The sequence below is a fragment of the Meles meles genome, chromosome X, assembly GCF_922984935.1.
Source record: "Meles meles chromosome X, mMelMel3.1 paternal haplotype, whole genome shotgun sequence".
Taxonomy (NCBI): domain Eukaryota; kingdom Metazoa; phylum Chordata; class Mammalia; order Carnivora; family Mustelidae; genus Meles; species Meles meles.
Window position 1 is genome coordinate 86,206,555 of NC_060087.1, and position 24,198 is coordinate 86,230,752.

General features: G+C 39.0%; 1 protein-coding gene across 1 annotated transcript; it reads right to left on the reverse strand.

Moving 5' to 3' along the window:
* Positions 1–1,029: 1,029 nt before the first annotated feature.
* LOC123935325 (thymosin beta-15A) lies at positions 1,030–3,965 on the reverse strand. Its single transcript, XM_045996043.1, has 3 exons — positions 3,897–3,965; positions 2,361–2,477; positions 1,030–1,445 (listed from the first exon to the last, which is right to left on the reverse strand). Exons 2-3 carry the CDS (start codon positions 2,458–2,460, stop codon positions 1,408–1,410), a joined length of 138 nt encoding a protein of 45 aa, XP_045851999.1. The 5' UTR covers positions 2,461–2,477; positions 3,897–3,965; the 3' UTR covers positions 1,030–1,407.
* Between the last annotated feature and the right edge of the window lie 20,233 nt (positions 3,966–24,198).

A 24,198-nucleotide genomic window follows, 5' to 3' on the forward strand; every position in this document is an offset into this window, starting at 1 on the left:
TTAAAAGATTTTATTTATTTATTTGACAGACAGAGATCACAAGTAGGCAGAGAGGCAGCCAGAGAGAGAGAGGAGGAAACAGGCTCCCCGCTGAGCAGACAGCCCGACCCGGGGCTCAATCCCAGGACCCTGGGACCCTGACCTGAACTGAAGGCAGAGGCTTTAACCCACTGAGCCACCCAGGTGCCCCTAACATATGAATTTTTTTGGCGGTAGGAGAGAACAATTCAGTCCATAACACTTATGCTCACCATGAATACTTGGCTCATTAAGATAGTGAATTTTGGGGGCACCTGGGTGGCTAAGTCATTAAGCATCTACCTTTGGCTCAGGTCATGATCTCAGTGTCCTGGGATGGAGCCCCATATGGGGCTCCCTGCTCAGCGGGGAGCCTGCATCTCTCTCTCCAGCTCCCCCGTGCTTGTTTTTCCTCTCTCACTACCTCTCTCTATCATAAAATTTAAAAAAATCTTTTAAAAAAGATAGTCAACTTTGTTCAGGACAAGGAGATGAGACGTTCAATGCTGTGGGTCATCAGCAGGTATTAGATATCTGAGTTTCTGCTCAATAGTAAGATGTGAAGTACTTAGCACAGTGTGTGCTAGCATATGCCTCCAATGCCCTTCTGCATCTATCACCAGCCTTGGACATCTCCCTCCACTAAATGTAAAAGTACATTAGAGAAAGGGACAGAGCCCAGCTAGAATTTCAGCTCTTATTCACTTTAGATCATCACTTCAGATGTTTTCATTTCTTCATTTCTGAGATGAGGGGGCCAGTCCACATGACCTCTTCTAACTCTAAGGAAAAAGCACCTAGCATAACTAAGTCAGAACCCAATGCACCTGAACAGTGGAGAGCCTATTCCATGTGAATAGTCTGCCAAAGTGTCTTTCCTGCAGCCATTTTGTTTGGCTGAAAAGAGTACCCTTGGTACTTTCATTCCTTAGAAGACCACTAGGAAGGAACCACAGGAGCCTTAACATATTGATTTTATTTATTATTTTATTGCTACATTAGAAATGAAAATAAACTATAAAAAGCTGCAAACCCAGCCCCTTCATGAAGATTATGGAGCAATGGAGACACCCATTGTAGAAGGTGAAAAGTAGCTTATCCTGTAGGGGGTAGAAGGACTTCACACACAAAGGTCATCAATGATGAGATTATGGACATTTGCCAGCTGGAGTGCATGCACCAATGGAAGTTTAAAAATGAATATAAGGGAACACTGGCTACTCCTGACCTCTTAGCCAGGGAGTATGAGTGTGAAGCATCAGAAGGTGCGTAAAACCTCTACAAGCACATAGGTTTACCAAAAACAAACAAACAAACAACAACAAAACAAGCCCAAAACTGTGACACTCAAGCATTGCTGAAAACTGCTCTTGGGAGGAGATTCCCATCTTACGAAGTTTGAACACACTCTTTCTCCTGCTGGATAGCTGGGGGGAAAAACATTAAAAAATCATTAAGAAGGTATTTTCCTAAGATTAAGTTCAGTTTCTTCCCCAAAAGCATTTTTGCAAGTCACTAAAGTTTGCCATACCTGCTTACAGGTGTGTGTGTGGGTGTGTGTGTGGGTGTGTGTGTGTATACCACCTGAATATTCATTAGAATATACATCAACTACATGGTTTTTTCCCATTTAAGAGGTAGATCTATGATACTGCCATTTTTTCCATATATTATTTTAAGAATGAAGAGGAACTGAAGCATTTTTTTTCTGATTTATCTATCCCTATACAATTAGAAAAATATACCATTTCAGACAATTTTTACTAACTTTGGAACTTTCAAATAATGCTGACATGAAAAAATGTACCCCTTGGTTGGGAGTTTCTCCAGGAGACTGTAAGTCAGGAGGGCAAAACTGATCCCTTGATCCCTGGGAGACCAGAGTATACTCAAGAGCTAAATTGGCTCTTTCACCTCATCTTGTCATCAGGTAGAGAAGGCCAAAACCACAAAGTTTACATAGCTCTTTAGGGAGAAGATCACAGACCCAAATTGTTAGGTGTATAAAAAGGGCAAATAACCAAAAATTGGACAAAACTAAGATCTTTATAATACTGAGTCCAATATCCCAAGACTGGTTTTAATGTGGCTTTTAGTAATTTTTTCAACATCCAAAAAAACCAGTTTTTAAAAAATTCTCCCATTATTACTAGGGCTTATTTTGTGAGAACCACTCATATAAGCCAGGTAAGAAGCAAATACTTGATATTTTTAGATAATGCATTAAATACATTGGTACTTTAATTATGGCTTACTTTGTGGCAAAATTTACAAGAGTTTATTTACTGAACTTATCAACTTTCACCATTGTTTGTCTCAACAAGAAATCTCCTAAGACTTACTTTCCTTTGAGGGAAGAGTATTTTTTTCTTTAGTATTAGTTTTCTTCAGTTTTGATCTGTCGAACTTCTCCACTTTAGATAAATCTGGCTTATCACTCATCTTGACTAACAGAAAGGCTGAAAAAAAAAACATTTAACAAATCTATCTGGTAGAACTATTGTCAGACTAAAGAGTAACAGCCAAAATTCTCACATTTAGTATTAATGTGTATTTTACCCACTGATTTCTACAGGAAACAAGCAGCAGATCTTAGAAATGTTTTTATTAGAATACTTTTTGTTTCATGTCATTACCCTATTTCTGATAAGTAGTAAATGCCACCGAATCAGGATGTACCAGAAACCAGATGCTCTAGTAACTGAAGTCAATATGCCTCACTCTTAAAATCAGAGCAAAGGTAAAATGAAGGTGACAGAAACACATGAGCAGATAGAAACAGAAGAAAAAATAAGGATTGGGTTTAACCAGCGATGAATTTGTCACAGGAGATAGCACTTTCTGAGCATCTTCACTTTCTAGTCAATTACTGTTGGAGGGGGGCACTTTTCCTGGAGGATATGAGCAGCACACCAAAAAGCATGGTTAAAAAGTTGTACTAGTTTCTTTCCATTTTATCTGCCCAAAGACAGCAGATTAAATAACCACAATAAGAGAGGGAAGGGATTTAATCTGATCATAACTAATTACATGTCTCATACCAGCTCCTTATGGCACTGGTTTGTAAATGCTGTAAGAAGACACAGCTAATTAGGATCAGATCAGCAGAAAGGGATAAACAAACAGAGTTGATTTTTATTTCGCAATATTTTCTCTGCAAAGGGAAAAGTTAGGAGATGAGGTGCCCTGTGACCTTTCTGGATTTGTCAAGAACGGACAATAGGAGACCCCAGAGACAGGAAAACAGTGCTCTCAGGGGCGTGCCTGGCCCCACCCTGGTAGGGGTTAAAAGAGGTCTAGTGCCCAGAGTAGAATGGAGAGACCCCCCCCCCCCCCAAGCAGCCAGAAGTCCTGATTATGCCTCCCTTCCGTCGAGGTCACCCTAAGACCCTTCTCTGATGAGGGATCAGAAGCCAATTTCCAAAGTAGGGATACAGGGACTAACGAATATCATAAAAGTCTGGGCACATGGGTCTGTTTGGCTGGAGCAGTTTGCTTACATTTTAAAATAACCATCATCTTTGCGGGGCGCACAGCCCACCTTTTGGCCACAGGAAGGGAGAGCGGGAAGTGCCAGCTCCAGAGGGCCCAAACCCGGCAGCGCCCAAACTCCTCGTGCACTCAGCCTCGGGCGTGCAGCCACCGCGGAGAGGCCACTCTGAGGGGGTCTTTCTAAGGACCCATCTGGGGAGGATTCAGCAACGCACAGAAGGCGGCGACGCAGACAAAGGCGCGGACTCTCTAGGAGGTGCAGTTAGAAACAGCCAGTCCCAACACGGCCCCACCAGTTCCTGAGAGACCGACCCACTCCGCGCCGCAGCCGCTGCGCCCTCCTGTCCCCATAGTCTTCTGGCTCCGCCAGGACCGCAAGTTCTCACCTGATGGCTTGAAGACGGTTGAAAGGACGACAGCTGGACCAATGCCACTCCACACACTACAAGGTAAACCTTCCCGCGTGGCACCCTGCAATTATAAATCGCGAAGCAGGCCCCGCCCCGGACCCCGCCCCAACCACCTCTGATTGGCTGAGAGATCCTGGGCCCTCCTCTTCACTGTCCCCCACTCAGCCCCCAACCCCGGGCTTTCGTCTTGTAGGCTGGAGTCCACTGTCTCCCGTCTTCTCAGGACCTCTCCCCTGCTTCAGTGTCTTGATGACGTCATACCGGAGCAACCTCCCCAGACACTGCCCAAGCCTTCTCTGATTCGCCGAGGGATCGCCTGCCTGCCTTCCCCTTCTCTCCCACTATTTTCTTGCTAAGGATCCACTTCCCTCCTTCCCAAGTTCACTCACTCTTCCAATATAATTGGAGCCTGAATATAAACAAAGACTGCTTTTTTGCCCAGTTATCTTCCAACATCTGGAACTGGCTTTTTATAGCCATAGCACCTAAGTACAACATGATAACCAAACAATGGTTTGCCAGTAATGCTCAGTGGCATCTGTTCTAATCCTTGGCCAGGTCATGGAGGAGGGGAGCTCCTTGAAAGGGTGGGCAGTTCAGAGTCATTCACCCCCACAGCAGAATATTTCTGTAACAGTGGTACTGTCCTATGTAAAAGTCACACTTCCAATTTTCTCAGACACTGAACATGGTAGTTGTCAGTAGGGTAATAATGGGAGGATCTACTGGAGGATCATCTTAATCTCCCCAATCCCTAGCACTTTGCTTGGCCCACAGGAGACTAGGTAAGTACCTGTAGTCTATAAATTGAGGTAATACATCCATGATAGAGAAGAAATTTTGGACAGCAGCACCACCCAGTGTCCATGTTGGGTGAGGAAAGTGAGGATCCAGTAGTTACTTGAAAAGACCAAAAGTTCCAGGTCACTTTCTGGATATTCATCCAGAACCTTTGAACATTAAGGTAAGATAAAGATAGGACGTTGTCTTTAGCTTGCATCCCACATTTGCCATATGGCTCGTGTACTGTGGTAAAGATACTCTACATACATCAGCACTCAGTCTCTTCACAAGGATTTCTCAGACCCTCCCCACCTTTCTCTATTCATTCCCTTTTCTATGCTCTTGTAGCATTTTGTGTTAATTTGAGAATTTTGTTTGTCGGAGAAACTTTTAAAGCAGAAAGCCACCCTTATTCAACACACAGTATTTATTAAATACCTATAGTGTTCCAGGCATTAAATACAATAAACACCAGTGTTTCCACAACTCAGATTTGAATATTGTTAACATTTGATTATATTTACTCTTTTTTTAAAGAATTATTTATACAAATGCACTTGATTGTTTTAAACAGAACAAAAGAAGAGGCAGAAAATATTTGCATATAACAAATCCTAGCTTATAAATGTAGTTTTTTGTGATGATGTTTCTAATCAGTCTTCAGGGATTTTTTTTTAACTTGCTTCACTGTGTCTTGAGCACTGATATTAGAGAAAAGCACATTGGCATAAAGTGTAAACCAGTGTCTCAAAACACTGGAAGAACCTGGAGAGCAGACATGATTTTTCTTATTTCCTCTAAGTAATCTTTCATAAAACAAAAGGTGATCTTTGGCATAGATTCATACTTTTAAATCTTTTTTTAAAGATTTTATTTATTTATTTGACAGAGAGAGAGAGAGAGATCACAAGTAGGCAGAGAGGCAGGCAGAGAGAGAGGAGGAAGCAGGCTCCCTGCAGAGCAGAGAGCCCGATGCGGGGCTCGATCCCAGGACCCTGAGATCAGGCAGCGGCTTAATCCACTGAGCCACCCAGGCGCCCCAACATAGATTCATACTTTAAAGGCATTAATATTGCATTTATATCAGGTAAGCAACTATACAGATATGCTGAGGGCCTTGAAAATAATATTCATCAGTTAAAAGAAAATAGAGGAAGCCTGAGTGTACAGTAACAACTGAAGACAAGTTTTACACAGTAGATGTTGGGATTTAACACACATTGGAAGTGAGAAGAAAGGACATTCAGGCAACGGTTCTTACTCCTTTACTCATCCAGTTCTGGCTTTGGGAAGAAGTAGGATTTCATGTGCTGGGCAATGCTTAGACAGCAGTGATAATGCAAAAAAGGAAAAATTCTTCTCTCTCACTTTGCTAATAGGAAACTTACGGTGATAATTAAATATTATATCCATTACTCACGAGCATTTGTACTTGGGAGGGAGGGGGCAATAACGGGGACTTGGTTAAGGGAGGTAGAAATATACTGAGCACTATTTCCCACTGATTCATCCCCAATGATGCCAGAGATTATATTTACTCTTTTTTAAAGAATAAAAACAGTAAAGAAAAATTTAGGTTCCTTTAACCCTCACCCCATGTCCATTCACCTTCCACTTTCCCAGGGGTAGTCCTATCCTGAATGTGTACTGTAGTTCCTAGACCATGTTTTTTTATCATCACAGATTTATATGATCTCTGTTCCTAGGAATAATATGGAACACTGTATGGACCAGTGTTTTAGGAATAAGAGAGAACTTCCACATCACTTGGGGTAAATAGGAAGTCCCAGACACACACCCACCCTCCTGTAGCCCAGACTTCAAAATTTATCTTGAATCTAACTGCGTTGAATCCACCAGAACTCATCTAATAATGGTGTTTAACCCCATTTGTGCTAGTCACCAAAAGAACTCCAAAATCCCCACAATACCCCTCAACTGCTACATATTAACCCCCATAAGGCTGTGACCTCATTTCTCCTTTAGTTCACTTCTCACACCCCTCTCCTACTCCTAAAACACAATGCACCCTCAGTAATTCCTCTATATCCCCAACATCCTCTTCTCTGAATGTGCCCATCATTGCTTTCCCCTAACAGAAATCAGTTTTTCCTGAGGACTCTATGTCCCCTGAAGCCCACACAAGAGGAGCAGATGTCTTTTCTCTCCCACCATCACTGTACTGCAGATCCTGAAGGTCAAGTCTTTCTTGGTCTTCCTTGCTTGTCATTGCTGCCATTACACCATTCCTCTCCCACATCTCTGAAAACCTCTAGTTTTTGACAGCCTGTCACCAACTAGCCTTCATTTTTGTTGCCATCTACCAAACTTCATCCCCGCCCTGCAATTTCTCAAAGGTTTTAGCTCCTGGAGCACAGTCACTCTCAATGGTAGTAGTCCTGTCTTAATTCCCAGTGAGCTCAAGAATGATCATTCTGACACACTGACTCCTTTAGTTCCTTGAACATTTCTTCTTTGTGACATTGTATATGGCCCCACCTCATATGGCTATACGCTAGGCCTTGCACTGCAATTTTAGCAACTCCTCTGTAATCTCAATTTCAAACATCCCTTTCTATGACTATCACCTACTCTTTTTCCACCTCACTCCCTTTGGTATACAGACCTCACTATCCTTCAACCTCAACAGAATCTGCAGTCCATTTGTCCTACCATATTTTCACCATCTCTTACTCCCTTATTATCTTTTCTCCCATCTTCCCAAGATCAAATGTCATGCCCAGTCCTTATAGTCCTTCATTTACATAGCTAAACCTAGCTGGAGGAAAATACACTGCCACATGACTAACTGCGGTTTAAATTCATGACCACAAATGTCAATCAGGCCCTTACCACTACTAAACAATCACTCTATAAATATCCTGTCCCTTACTTCCAACACCACCTCAGCATCCCAACTCTTCACATGCTTATCATTTTACTAGAAAATTTAAACCATAATTCCACAGACTCCTATCACCATATTGCTTCACTTGCCAACACCTGCATCTGTATATATGTCCCTCCTGTTGATACCATATATGATTGTTTTGGGCTGAATTATATCCCCCAAAATCCATATGTTGAAATTCTAAACTCCAGTACCTCAGAATGTGACTTTACCTTTTTAAAGAAGTAATTAAGGTGAAATGAGCCCATATTAGTAGACCCTAATCCAGTATGACTGGTATCTCTCTAAGAGATTAGGGCACAGATAACGCAGACTGAAAACACAGGGACAAGTCCTGATAGCCAAGGAAAGAGGTGCCACCAGAAACCAAACTGCAGATATCTTGATCTCAGACCTCTAGCCTCTATAATTGTGAGAAAATTAATTTTTTTGTTTAGGGGCACCTGGGTGGCATGGTTGATTGGGCGGCTGACTCTTGGTTTTGTCTCAGTTCATGATCTCAGGGTCCTTGGATCAAGCCCCACATCAGGCTTCATGCCCAGCAGAGTCAGCTTGAGATTCTTTATCACTCTCATCCTGCCCCCTCCTCCCTGCTCTCTCTCCCTCTCTCTAAAATAAATAAATACAATCTTTAAAAAGTTAATATATGTTGTTTAAACCACCCAGTCTGTGGTCCTTTGTTTTGCCAGCCCTAGCAAACTAATAAAACATTTCCAGATACTCCTCTAAAGCCAGACCCTCTCTTTTCCCACTAGATTTCTTTCTCTCATACCAATTCAACAATACCACTGTCATCTTTCTCCCTTTTATCTCCAACATCACCAATGTTGTGCTCTATATTAGGTCATTTCTATCAGGATACAATCACGCTATTATATCTTATTTTATCTTATTATATTTATTTATTATATAAATATATTTATATTATATATATTACATAAATATAATATAAAGTATATATATTGTATTTATCTTATATCTTATCTTCACATATATACTCTTTATATATGCATTATTTTACATATACGTTCTCTTGACTCCACTCCCCCACCTGCTATCACCCCATTTCTTTTCTCCCTTTTGATGTAAATCTTTTTTTCAGATATACACGATATATATTTCCAAGTGCAATATTTGAAGGCATCATTTGAACTAATGTTCCTGGTCTAAGACTGAATTCCTCATTTACCTCCATCAACCTGGTATCAAGAGCAAGCCCCAGATAACCATCCTTTCCTAGACCACTACCCTCTCTGCCTCCTCTCCACCTCACTCACTCTGTCCCAGCTATTGCCTCTCTACTGTTCCTCCAACAAGCCACTTTCACTGTTGCCTAGGGCTTTTTAAATATATGTTCCATCTGTCAGGAATGTTCTTCCCCCAGATATTCACTTGGACTACGCCATCATTCCTTTGTAATTGTATCTATTTACTGTTACAATTTTTCACCTGCTATTCTCATTTGAACACATTCCAATCAGGGGTCCACCTCCACCACTCTACTGAAATTTATCCTGTCAAGGTTGTGAATAATGTCTACATTGTTCAACCCAATGTTCAGTTCTTAGTCCTTATCTTACTTGCCTTATCAGTAGCATTAAGCACAGCAGATGAGCCCCTCCTCCTTTGTTCAAGGTCTTCAATTGGCTTCCAGTACCCCACACTCTCCTATTGTCTAATCTCACTGGCTGTTCCTTCTCAGTCTCCTTTACTGGCTTCCTCTCTCTTCCAAGACCTTTTAAAATGCGAGTGCCTGCAGGCAAAGTCATAAATTCTCTTCTTTTTTTCCTTATTTATTAACTCATTTATTTTTATTGAGCTATAGTTGACATTTTAAAATGTATTAGTTATAGATGTACAATATAATGATTTGATATATGTATATACTGTGGAGTGATTATCACAATAAATTTAGTTAGCATCCATCACAACACATAGTTACACATTTTTTTCCTTGTGTTGAGAACTTTCACAATTTATTCTCTTAGCAACTTTCAAATACATATACAATATTATTAACTGTAGCCACAGTGGTGTACATTACATCCCCAAAACTTAATTATCTTATTTTTAATTTAAATTCAATTAATTAACATATAATGTATTATTTGTTTCAGAGGTACAGGTCTGTGATTCATCAGTCTTATAATATACAGTGCTCATTACAACACATACCTTCCCCAATGTCCATCACCCAGTTATTCAATCCCCCCACCCCATTCCCCTACAGCAAGGCTCAGTTCGTTTCCTAAGATTAAGAGTCTCTTATGGTTTTTCTTCCTCTCTGGTTTTGTCTCGTTTCATTTTTTTCCTCTCCTCCCCAATGATCCTTTACCTTGTTTCTTAAATTCCACATATCAGTGAGATCATATGATAATTGTCTTTCTCTGATTGCCTTATTTCACTTAGCATAATACCCCCTAGCTCCATCCATATTCTTGCAAGTGGCAAGATTTCCATTTTTTTTTTAACAGTTCTCTATTCCTCTTCTTTCCAACCTACTCACACTCCCGTGGTAGTCTCTTCCAGTCCAGTTCTTCCAGAACCATTTCTATGCTGACAACTCCCAAATTCATGTCTGCAGACCGGGTCTGTATCCCAAACTACAGTCTAATATATTCAACTACCTACTTAGCACCACCACTCGGATGTCTAATAGAAATCTCAAACTCAAAATAACCCTGACAGAGGTGCCTGGGTGGCTTGGTTAATTAGGCATCCCACTCTTAATCTCAGCTCAGGTCTTGATCTCAGGGTGGTGAGTTCAAGCACAGTGTTTTAAAAAAGTGTTCAGACTGAACTCCTAATCTTTTTCTCCTATAGCCTTCTCTATCAGAATTGACTGCAAATCCATCACCCCATTTGTTCAGGCCAAAAATCTTGACATCATTTCAGTTCCTCTCTGTCTCTCCCATTACACATCCAATCCATCAGGAAGTCATTTTGATTATACTTCAGAATGAATCCAAAACTCAGCCATTTCCCATTATCTCCATTGCTACATATAAGGTCTAATCCACCATCATACATCATCTGAATAACAGCAACAGCCTTCTAAAAGCTCTCTTTGCTTTCATACTTGATCCCCCATGGTGCATCTTAGCACAAAAATGAAGGTGATAATTTTAAAATATAGGTCACATCATGGTTCTTCCGTGCTGAAAATCCTGAAAAGATACCCAATTCCACTCAGAGGGAGAGCCAAAGTCCTTACAAAAGCCATACAGTTTTTGGTTCTTCATTATATCTCTGACCTTTCCATCTGCTCACTTCATCACTCACTCTGTCATCTGTGGTCACCCTACTGTTGCTCAAACAAACAGGCTCACTGTTGCAATAAATCCTTTGCAATGTACCTCTGGAAGGAATGCTCTTTTCCAAGATACCCACTTTGGGTAAATTTTCTCACCTCCTTCAAAGCTCAAATTTCACCATTTCAATGAGGCCTACCTGAACTATCCTATTTAATACTGCAACCTGTCCATCCCAGTTCTATCTGCCTTAGCCTGCTCTGCTTTCATCACTAATATACTATACAACTTATTACTATGTTACTATGTTTATTGTTTTATTTTAGTCTTCCCCCATTGAAATGTAAAGTCCATGAAGACAAAGATCTCTATTTTGTTCACTGATCCCAAGTAACTAGAATTGTGCATAAGATGAAGATTTCTTTTTTTTTTTTAAAGATTTTATTTATTTGACAGAGAGAGATCACAAGTAGGCAGAGAGGCAGGCAGAGAGAGTGAGAGGGAAGCAGGCTCCCCGCCGAGCAGAGAGCCTGATGCGGGGCTCGATCCCAGGACCCTGAGATCATGACCGGAGCCGAAGGCAGTGGCTTAAACCACTGAGCCACCCAGGCGCCCCAAGATGAAGATTTCTTAAACAAATTATTTTTCTGGTGTTCTTTTTCCCCTTTCCTGCCATGCTCCAAAAGACTGGTCACACCCTGAGATGATTAAAATATTTACTCATTTTCTTCTAGTTCTTTTTGTTCTTATTATTTACATTTAAATATTTGATCCTTCTGGGGTGCCCAGCTGACTCAGTTGGATGAGCCTGTGATTCTTGATCTTGTGGTCATTCATTTGAGCCCCAAATTAAGTGTAGAGGTACTTGAATAAATTTTTTTAATTTAAAAAATATTTTATTATTCTGGAATTTATACTACAAGTTGTTATATAAAAATCAGCTTGGGGGTCCTGCATGGTTTAGTTGGTTAAGCATCCAACTCTTGATTTCAGCTCAGGTAATGATCTCAGGGTTATGAGATTGAGCCCTGTGACAGGCTCCATACTTAGCAAAGAGTCTGCTTGAGATTCTCTCCCTCCCTCTGTCCCTCCCCCCACACTCTCCCTCCTTCTTTCTCTAAAATAAATAAATAAATCTTTTTAAAAAATCAGCTCATATTTTTCCTCAACTGGTTATCCCATTATCTTATAGCATTTATTTAATAATTTTTTCTGTTTCCTAATGATTTTTGCATCACAAAAAATTATATCACACTAGGTATAGCCTTCTACAAAGTGCTGTTTTCACCCAACATTATGATTGTTTAGATTTATTCTTGTTTATACTGTAAGACTTATACAATAATTTTAAGTGATATATAATATTCCATTTTATGAACATCTTATTGTTTATATATTGCCATTCTTGTGGACACTTAAGTTGTTTCCTTTTTTTCTATTATGAACAACACTGCAATTGATATTATTGCTATAGCTTCCTGTTGTTCTATAGACATGTCTTCTGGAAGTGAAATTGCTAAATGACAGAGTACATGCATATTCAACCTGACTAGATTGTCAAATAGCTTGCTTTAGTAATTGAACAAATTTACATGCATATCTGGAATGTAGAATAGTTTCCATTTTCCCCTCATTTTTGCAAATAAGCATTTACAGATTTCTTTTTACCAGTCTAATGGGTGAAAATGAGCGTCTTCCTGGTGTTTGAATGGATTTCCCAGATTATTTCATGATGCTAGCATGTTGGTTTTTTTTTTAAAAAAAACTTCCAGAATCATAGCATTTTATTTTATTTTATTTTAAAGAGGTTTCACCCATTTGAGAGAGAGAGTGTGCACGCATGAGCCAGGGGGAGGGGCAGATGGAGAAGCAGACTCCATGCTGACCAGGGAGCCAAATGCAGAACTCCATCCCAAGACCCTGAGATCAAGACCTAAGCTGAAGGCAGATGCTCAACCCACTGAGCCACCCAGGCGCCCCAGGTTAGCATGTTTTTATACATTTTGGGGGCATACATGTTTCCTCAAATGAATTGCCCATTTTTCTTTTGTCTGTCTTTGAGTATTGCTACATATTCTATAGCTTAATTATTAGTCTACAATATATTTGGCAAAAATTTTTTCTGCATTCATATTTTGTTGGTTTACAACAAGTGTGTATAACTGGAATAAGCCTTTTTGAGGAAAAAATGACTTCTGGTACACATGCAACTCAACTGGTGGGAACCATGTACAAGAAAGTATACTATTAAGACAGGTTTTCAAAATATTTTAGGTATGTGTAATATACATACAGAAAAAATGGATGCATCCTAATTATGCATCTTCATGAATGTTCACAAAATGAAGACACCCATATAACCAGCCCCCAGATCAAGACACAGAACATGACTAGCCCCCGAGAAGCCTCTCTTTTGCTCCCTTTCAGTGACTATACCCAAGGATATTAACCACTCTCCTGACACTTTTATCCCTTTTGTATTTTTAGTAAATGAAATCATTCTGCATATACTTCGGTGTGTCTGGCTTCTTTTGCTCAGCATTTGTTTTCTGAGATTCATCTATGTTGTCATATATATTTGTAGTTAGTTCTTTCTCCTTTATGTATCAACTTCAATATGACACTATTAATTCTAATGTTGATGGACATTTAGGTTTTTTCTAGTTTGGGATTATTACAAATAGTGCTGTTACAAGCATCTTACCGATGTCTTTTAATGAACATACATATGCATTTTTCTTTGGCATATATCTCAAATTGAAGCTTCTGGTCAAAGGACATGCATATGTTCAGCTTTAGTAGATACAGCCAACTAATTTTCCAAAAAGTGTGCACAAATTATTGCTTGTCTTTTGACTTTAACTTCGTCTTTTATTATACAATCTTTATGAAACCCATTGTATAAATCTTTTTCTTTAAAAGTTGTGTCTTGTTCAGGAAATTCTTCTCTGCTATGAGGACATTATGATTTTTGTCTATATTTTTAATGTACTTTAAATTTTGTCTTGTGTACTTTAGGTCTTTTATAGATCTAGACTTTGTTTTGTATAAAGCATGTATCTAAATTTTTTCCATAAGGGAGATCAATTGTCAATCATATTTATTAAACTATCCATCCTTTCTTCACCTCTTTGCAAAGTCATATCTTTCATATACCAATTTCCTGTGTCTGACTTTTCCAATTTTGCAATCAATTTGTCAATTTTTACCAAAAAATAAGCATTTTAATCATTTGTTTGGAATATTATTATATTTATGGATTAATTTGAGAAGATTTGTTAATTTATTGACATGAAGTCTTCCCATGCATGAATACAGTGTTGTTGAGAAAGACAATCCACCATGGGCCCTGAGCATCCCTATATTCTTGCTGAATATACAAAAAATGTCCCTGAAAACTCTTTATCAGAGTTGTTTGAGGTGAACAGCCCTGAGAGATGAAGAAACATCTCCCCACAGACAAAGAGTGAGCTTGGTTCTGCTTCCTACAAAAGTGAACTCATTGTTCCTCTCCAGTAATGCAGTCCATTGTGTGTACAGTAATCCATCATGGGTCCTTTACAAGTATCTCATGGGACTTGGAAGATACTGGGAACAGACACAAATTAATATGAAGCTCTGATTGCTCCTTTTGCTGTAAATAATAAAAACCTTCATCTCTCACCTAAGATTCTCATGTCTTTTACAAAAATTCATGAAACTATGGAAGGTTAATGTGTTAACTTGTAGACAGGGTAAAATCCCAGACCCTGTGCAGTTCTTAACAAACACTTGTCCACTTTCAGGTATTTTTAAAGTTTTCCTTTAGTGTAATTTTATAATTTCATGCATAACGGCTTGTCCATCTTTGTTAGCTATCTTCTTAGCTGCCTTATAGATTTGGGGACTACCGTGAATGAGCCTTTTTTCAGTTGAATTTTTAAATTGGTTTTGAATTCTACAAAATTGTTACATGTCACTAGTGTATGTACTCAAATGGAATAATGTATTATTTCCCTCAGTAGACTGTTGACTTCTCTTAAGAGCAAAATCCATGCCTTATTCGTGTCTATATTCTTCCACTGAAACATTAATTCAATTAACATTTATTGAACATCTACTATGTATCAGTTGCTAAATAAAGAATGAGAGGTATCTAATCATAAATTAAATAGGATGCCTGCTCTCAAGGAATTTATAAAATGTGAAGAAGACAGACAAATGCTCAAAATAACATCATTAAGAAAGTAATATTATGGGGCGCCTGGGTGGCTCAGTGGGTTAAAGCCTCTGCCTTTGGCTCAGGTCATGATCCCAGGGTCCTGGGATCGAGCCCCACATCGGGCTCTCTGCTTGGCTGGGAGCCTGCTTCCTCCTCTCTCTCTCTCTCTCTGCCTACTTGTGATTTCTATCTGTCAAATAAATAAAATCTTTAAAAAAAAAAAGAAAGTAATATTATGTGAGATGCCTGAGTGGCTCAGTCATTAAGCTTTTGTATCCTGCACACAGAGAAGTGGTTACTGACATTTGTTATTGCCAGTAAAAAAGTCATCAAGCAGGATGCGGGGATGGCTCAGTTGGTAAGCATCTGCCTTCAGCTCAGGTCATGATCCCAGGGTCCTGGGATTGAGTCCTGCATCAAGCCCCTTGCTCAGCGGGGAGCCTGCTTCTCCCTCTGCCTGCCTCTCGCCCTGCCTGTTCTCTCTCTTTCTCTCTCTCTGACAAATAAATAAAAAATCTTTAAAAAATAAAAAAAGAAAGTAATATTATGTAGCACAACAGAGATATAAACAATCTATGGAAGTAGGGGCAATTCATTGTGACTTGGAGGATTCTGGAAGTCCTCATATAATAAGTAGTGTTTGAGTTGCATCTCAAAAGTTAATTAAGATCTAGACTAGTGCAGATGGAAAACAGGGAAGGAAGATGACTTCTCCTACCATGCCTGGCATTCAAGACCTTACACAATTCATCCCCAAGCTACCCTTCTAAACTCAGCTGTTAAGTTCTTCAAAAATTAAAAATTAGCCTCTCTTCTATTAACCATCTCTCAGATTCATAATATTTGAGTTCCCACCACATTGCTTTGCACTATAGCATGATGATTTAAAGCAAAAGATCTAGAATCAGGCAAATTTGGATTCTGGCCCAGGTTCTACAACTTACTGGCTATGAGACTTGGGGCAAATGAAAACTAGTTATGGTGCTTATCTCATAGGATTGTGTGATACAGAGATAATTCTTTTAAAGTTTTGATATAGAACCTGGCACAGAGTATTCACTCAATAAATATTAGCTATTATGAATGTTACCTCTATTTTATCCATCTCTCTGGAATTAATTCTCAAATCAATGAAAGCACATTTATTATAGGGGTACCTGTGTGACTCAGTCAGTTAAGTGGTTGTCTTTTGCTCAGATCATGATCCCAGAGTCCTGGGATTGAGCCCCACATCAGGTTCCTTGTTCATCAGGATCTTCTCCCTGCCACGACCCCTGCTTGTGCTTGCTGTCCCCCCCCGACCCTGTGTCAAATAAATATATAAAATCTTTTTTAAAAAACCCACATTTATTGTATATCCACTATGTGTAATAGGTAATATTAGGTATCATGGAGAACACAAAGATGAATAAGACCCTATACATGCCCCCCAGTGACCTGTCAAGTAGAAGATATAAAATAGGTTCAGAAAAAAATCATGAGGCAAGCCAAATGAAAAGTCTTGGCTACTCATTCTAGCTTTCCATAGCATGAAGAAGTTGGACCACCTGATCACCAAGACTATTTCCAAGCCTAACATTATGATTCTGTGACTTCTATGAGTGTAAGTGATACATCAAGGTTACTAACTACCGGGGAAAAGTGAAAAAGAGGTTAAACCAAATTCTACCTGGGAGAGTTGAGGGTACGTACCTGCATAGAGGAAATGACATTGAATTGTGTCATGATATATGGGTATCATTTGGTGAGGGAAGAAATGGGGGCAGTGGAATTCCAGGTAGAGGGGATATAAGAACAAAGGAAAGTATAGGGCACACTCAGGGAATACCTAGCAGTTTTGTGTGGTTAGAACATCAGGATTTATAATGTTTAAGTAGTGGAAAAATAAGGTGGAAACTTGTGTCAGATTATGGAGAGCCTGGAATGTCATGCTAAGTGGTATGGATTTTATTTTATAAGCTATTCACATTGGAAGGTTATAAGGAGTCCTGTTAAAAATAGTTTAGGAATAAAATAATGAAGGGTTGATTACTAATAAAGAACTGTGGGTTTAACGGTAGAAAAAAAAAGGATAGGCATCTTTTGGCATTTTCTATTACTACTTTGTGTATCTTGTTGAATAATTTTTAATCAAACATTTCTTGAGGGCAGGGACCATTCATTCATTCCACTAAGAGTTATTGAGCACTTAATATGTGCCAGACTCTCTTCTGAGGACTGAAAATACAGTGGTGAATGAGAGGGTCAAGATTCCCACGTGTCTGACTTATTTCACATAACATAATACCTTCTAGATCCATCCATCTTGATGCAAATGGCAAAATTTTCATTTTCAAATAGTTGGGTAATTTTCCATTATATGTATATGCCACATCTTTATCCATTCATCCATAAATAGAAACTTAGATTGCTTCCATAGCTATTATAATGTTGCTGTCAACATATATTAGGACTCTTGGTGTTGAAAGTATTGAAAAATGATGATAATGCTGGAAGTGGGAAGACGAGGAACAGGTTCGTAGAGGAAATAACAAGTTTTAGCTTTGAATATTAACTTTGGGATGCCAATAAGATATCTTTGGAAATGTCAAGTAGGCAGTTGTAAATAGACATCTTGAGCTTTTTTGTGCTCCATCCCACAGTTCTTCTCAATAACATAGTAATTTGTTTTAGGTGTACGTTTATTTTTTGAAAACTTAATAAAACATTGGCATCTTTACAGACAATGGTATGTTATGTTAATTGATATATACTAAATTAAGAACGTCGATATAAGGGATAAACACATATAAGCTGTTTAAATAACACAAGGTATATATTCTCTTTTAAAACAAAACAGAAGAGCATTACCTGTAAGAAACTCATTCTAATCCCATTCCTGATAATTCTCTTGTTAGCAATTTTTTAAAAATTCAGTAACTAATAAAAATCCAACAAAAGATATGCTAGACACTATGAAAAACATAAAACTTTGAGAAACATTAAAATTAGAATCTCAACCATAATTTTTGCTTACATTAAAACTCAACATTTACTTTTTTTTTAATTTCTTTTCAGCATAACAGTATTCATTGTTTTTGCACCACACCCAGTTCTCCATGCAATACATGCCCGCCCCAATGCCCACCACCTGGTTCCCCCAACATACCAAACCCCCTGCCCCTTCAAAACCCTTAGGTTGTTTTTCACTGTCCATAGTCTCTCATGGTTCAACTCCCCTTCCAATTTCCCTCAACTCCCTTCTCCTCTTCATCTCCCAATGTCCTCCATGTCATTTGTTATGCTCCATAAATAAGTGAAACCATATGATACTTGACTCTCTCTGCTTGACTTATTTCACTCAGCGTAATCTCTTCCAGTCCCGTCCATGTTGCTACAAAAGTTGGGTATTCATCCTTTCTGATGGAGGCATAATACTCCATTGTGTATAGGGACCACATCTTCCTTATCCATTTGTCCATTGAAGGGCATATTGGTTCTTTCCACAGTTTGGCGACCGTGGCCATTGCTGCTATAAACATCGGGGTACAGATGGCCCTTCTGTTCACTACATCTGTATCTTTGGGGTAAATACCCAGCAGTGCAATTTCAAGGTCATAGGGAAGCTCTATTTTTAATTTCTCAAGGAATCTCCACACTGTTCTCCAAAGTGGCTGCACCAATGTGCATTTCCACCAACAGTGTAAGAGGGTTCCCCTTTCTCCACATCCTCTCCAACACATGTTGCTTCCTGTTTTGCTAATTTTTGCCATTCTAACTGGTGTAAGGTGGTATCTCAATGTGGTTTTAATTTGAATCTCCCTAATGGCTAGTGATGATGAACATTTTTTCATGTGTCTGATAGCCATTTGTATGTCATTGGACACTTCATTGGAGAAGTGTCTGTTCATATCTTCTGCCCATTTTTTGATATGATTATCAGTTTTGTGTGTGTTTAGTTTAAGATGTTCTATATACATCCTGGATATCAACCTTTTGTCTGTACTGACATTTGCAAATATCTTCTCCCATTCCGTGAGTTGCCTCTTTGTTTTGTTGACTGTTTCCTTTGCTGTGCAGAAGCTTTGATCTTGATGAAGTCCCAAGTTCATTTTCGCTTTTGTTTCCTTTGCCTTTGGAGACATATCTTGAAAGAAGCTTCTGTGGCTGATATCGAAGAGGTTACTGCCTATGTTCTTTTCTAGGATTCTGATGAATTCCTGTTTCATGTTGAGCTCTTTTATCCATTTCGAGTTTATCTTTGTGTATGGTGTAAGAGAATGGTCGAGTTTCATTCTTCTACATATAGCTGTCCAATTTTCCCAGCACCATTTATTGAAGAGACTGTCTTTTTCCACTGTATATTTTTTCCTGCTTTGTCGAAGATTATTTGACCATAGAGTTGAGGGTCCATATCTGGGCTCTCTACTCTGTTCCATGGGTCTATGTGTCTGTTTTTATGCCAGTACCATGCTGTCTTGGTGATCACAGCTTTGTAGTAAAGCTTGAAATCAGGTAACGTGATGCCGCCAGTTTTATTTCTGTTTTTCAACATTTCCTTAGCAATTTGGGGTCTCTTCTGATTCCATACAAATTTTAGGATTATTTGCTCCAGCTCTTTGAAAAATACCGGTGGAATTTTGATCGGAATGGCATTAAAAGTATAGATTGCTCTAGGCAGTATAGACATTTTAACAATGTTTATTCTTCCGATCCAAGAGCATGGAACGGTCTTCCATCTTTTTGTGTCTTCTTCAATTTCTTTCATGAGTGTTCTGTAGTTCCTCGAGTACAGGTCCTTTACCTCTTTGGTTAGGTTTATTCCCAGGTATCTTATGGTTCTTGGTGCTATAGTAAATGGAATCAATTCTCTAATTTCCCTTTCTTCAACTGTTACTTTTAATAAAATTAAAATCTCAACAGTTTTATAAAAAATAAAATCTCAGCATCTATTTGTGTAGATATTGATGAGGGCAGTTAAGAAACTCTTGAAGAGGGTGCCTGGGTGGCTCAGTGGGTTAAAACTCTGCCTTCAGCTCAGGTCATGATCTCAGGGTCCTGGGATCGAGGCCCGGTTCAGGCTCTCTGCTCAGCAGGGAGCTTCTTCTCCCTCTCTCTCTGCCTGCCTCTTTGTCTACTTGTGATCTCTCTCTCTGTGTCAAGTAAATAAAACCTTAAAAAAAAGAAAAGTATCTCTTAAAGGACATAAAGTAGGAAGAATTTCCCTATCAGATACCAAGACTTATTACAAAGCTGCAGTAATTAAAGCAATGTAATATTGGCACAATATTAGAAAAATAGATCAATGGAGTAGAATAGAGAGGCCACAAATAATCCTAAGAATATATGAACGCTTAATATTTGACGGAGTTGGCATTGTGAATTAGAGAGGAAATGAGAGATTTTTCAACAAATGTTAATTGGAGCAATTGAATATTTATAAGGAAAAATAAAATTGGGTCTCTATTCTTACACACTGCACAAAATTAATTCCGTATATATTAAAAAACCTAAGTGCAGGGGCGTCTGGGTGGCTCAGTTGGTTAAGCATCTGCCTTCAGCTCAGGTCGTGATCCCAGAGGCCTGGGATCAGGCTCTGCATCAGGCTACCGGCTCATGGAAAGTATTCTTTTCCCTCTACCCCATCCCTGCTCATGTTCTCTCTTGTTCTCTCTCTCGAATAAATAAATAAAATCTTTAAAAAGAAAGTCTAAGTGAAAAAGATAAAAATTTAGAAATTTGAAGTGTTAAAATAGAGAAAACATCTTCATCTTCATCTTCATATCAGTATATCTTCTGTTTGTGGGGACAGAGAAGGATTTCTTTGAAAAGACACAAAAAAGCACTATGAGAAAAATGGTTGATAACTGACTATATTATAATTAAGAACCCCTGCTTATTGAAAGAAACCATCAATAAAATTATCAAAACATAAGAGACAAAGTGGGGAAGATATATGCAACACATATGAAGGACAAAGGACTAAATTTAGGATCTATAAATAACTCCTACAAATTAATTTGAAAAAACTATACTACCCAATAGGAAAAAAATGGCAAATGTCTCGAACAAATGAGTCACAAAATAATGAAAACTAATGCCCAATAAGCTTTCAAAAAGATGCTCAACATCATTAATAGTTAGGAGACTCAAAGTAGGAGGCCATTTTACTTACTACATTGGTGAAAATTAAAGTCTAATAAATGTTGGTCAGCAGGGGGAGCAATAGGAAATGTTAAATGCTGGTAGGGGTATAAATTTGTACATGCCATTAGGAAAAGCGAGGCACAATCTACTAACGTGGAAGGTGCACATAGCCTATAAGCCAGCAATTCCACTCTTAGGTAAATATCCTAGACAGGTTTGTGTTTATGTATACTACCAAGAATATTCATGGTAGCACTGTTTTCCAACAGTGAAAAAGTAGAAAAAATCAGAATGTCCCCAAAGTTATCATGGATAAATTGTGGTATGTTCACACAATGGTACATACAACAACAAAAGTGAAGTAACCAAACAACAAGTTATCACTACACACCTATTAGAATGACCAAAATTCAAAACACTGATAATGCCAAATGTTGATAAGGATGTGGAACAGTGGGAACTCTCATCCATTACTGGTAAGAATGCAAAATGGTACAGCCACTTTGGAAGGCATTTTGACAATTTCTTATAATATTCAACATATACTTACATACAATCCAGCACTTGTTCTCCTTGATATTTATCCAAAGGAGATGAAACCTTATGTTCACCCAAAAACCTGCATGTAGATGTTTATAACAGTTTTATTCATAGTTACCAAAACTTAGAGGCAACCCAGGTGTCCTTTAGTGATGAATAGATAAAAAACTGTGATACATCCAGACAATAGGATATTATTCAACATTAAAAAGAAATGAGCTATCGAGCCACAAAAACACATGGAGGAAAGTTAAATGAATATTACTAAGTGAAAGAAGTATTATCTAGAGGGTCCCCAAGATGATGGAGTAGTAGGAGGATCCTAGGCTCCTCTTGTCCCATGAACTCAACTAGATAACTATCAATTATCCTAAATACCCCCAGAAATTGGCCTGAAGACTGATAGAACAAACTCCACATTTGAATGGAGAGAAAAGACCACATCAAAGAAGGTAGGAAGTGCTGAGATATTGTTTAGGGGAGAAACAGATTGGATCGTGACTTTTGCAGAGGGGATGGAACTGTGGTTGTGGAGAAGGGCTAGAGAAGAGCACACAGGGAAACACAAAAGGAGAATGTTTTCCCAAAGCCATTGGCTTGGAAAATGAGAGGGGCTGAATTTCCTGAGTTCTTGCAAACAGCTGGGCTTACAGCCTGGAGTTTTAAAGGCTAGTGGGTTTGGCTGGGATAGAGCTAAGAGGGCACTCCCCTGCTCCTGGAGAGAAGGCAGTCAAACAACCTGGGGGGTAGATGGTGTGGTTCACAGTGGGGAGATTACTTGCTAATCTCAGAGAGCATCCCTGGGAGGATTCACAGAGATACCTTTCCAGGAACAGGGGAGCTGGCCAGTGCCATTTCCCTCCCCAGGCCTACAGCAAAAATACAGACCCACCTGTTGGAGGCAGTGTAGCATGGACTGGCTGCCTAACTTGCTTGCACTAAGCCCCACAACCCCGTGCTCTGGCAGGACTACATTTCTCTCTCTTTTTAAAAATGATTATTATTTTTTATTATGTTACATTAGTCACCATACAGTACATCATTTGTTTTTGATCTAGTGTTCCAAGATTCATTGTTTATATATAACACCCAGTGCTTATTGCAATATGTGCCCTCCTTAATACTCATCACTGGGCCAACACATCCCCCCAAAACCTAAAACCCCTCTAAAACACAGTTTGTTTCCTGGACTCCATAGTTTCTCATGGTTCTTCCCACCTCTGATTTTTTCCCTTCCTTCTCCTAATGTCCTCCATGCTATTCCTTATGGTACATAAGGAATATCATATGGTACGTATGATAATTGACTTTCTCTGCTTGACTTATTTCACTCAGCATAATCTCCTCCAGTCCCATTCATGTTGATGCAAAAGTTGGGTATTCATCTTTTCTGATGATTGAGTAATATTCCAATGTATATGTGGACCAAATCTTCTTTATCCATTTGTCTGTTGAAGGGCATCTTGGCTCTTTCCATAGTTTGGCTCTTGTGGACATTGCTGCTATGAACATTGAGGTGCGTATGGCCCTTCTTTTCACTACATCTGTAGTGAAATCTTTGGGATTGCCCTTTTCAATCAAGCTTGCCTCAGTCACAGTGCAGGTCCTCGGTTCTGGTGGAGTCAGTGTTAGGTCTCATTTCACAAGTAGACCAGAGCACACCTAGTTAAAATTTGCCACATTCAGGCCAAGGACCAAACACCATCCACAATGGGCAAGGAGATCCTCTACAGACAACACTCCTGAAAGATATAGCAGCCAAAACATAACAGCCGAGTACACACAGTACACACCAGAGACACTCCCAGGTCCTAGGCACTACAAGACTTCTTCTTCATAAGGTCACTACTTCCAGGACCAGGAGACATAACAGGCTTTTCTAACACAGAGAAGAAGGCAGAGGCTTAGACAAAATGCCAAGGCAAAGGAGTTTATCTTAAATGAAAGAACAAGAGAAGTCCATGGCCAGAGATCTAAGTGAAACAGATATAAGTAACATTCCTGATGGAAAATTTAAAACAATAATCATAAAGATACTCACTGGGCTTGAGAAAAGAAGGCATCATTGTGACCCTTACCACAGAGATAAGAGTTAAAAAAATCAATTAAAGATGAAGGATGCAATAAAGATTGGAAACAGGCTTGATGCAATGTATAGCAGGCTGAAAGAAGCAGAGGACTGAATTAGTGACCTAGAAGACAAAATAATGGAAAATAATGAAGCTGAACAAAAGAGAGAATTATGCAATATGAGAATAGACTTAGGTAACTCAGTGACTCCATCAAATGCAATAACATTTGTATTGTAGGAGTCCCAAAAGAAGAAGAAAGAGAAAAGGGAGCAGAAAACTTATTTCAATAAATAATAGCAGAAAACTTCCCTAATGTGGGAAAGGAAGCAGACATTCAGATCCAGAAGGCACAGAGAACTCCCTAGAAAAGCAACAAAAGCAGGTCAATGCCAAG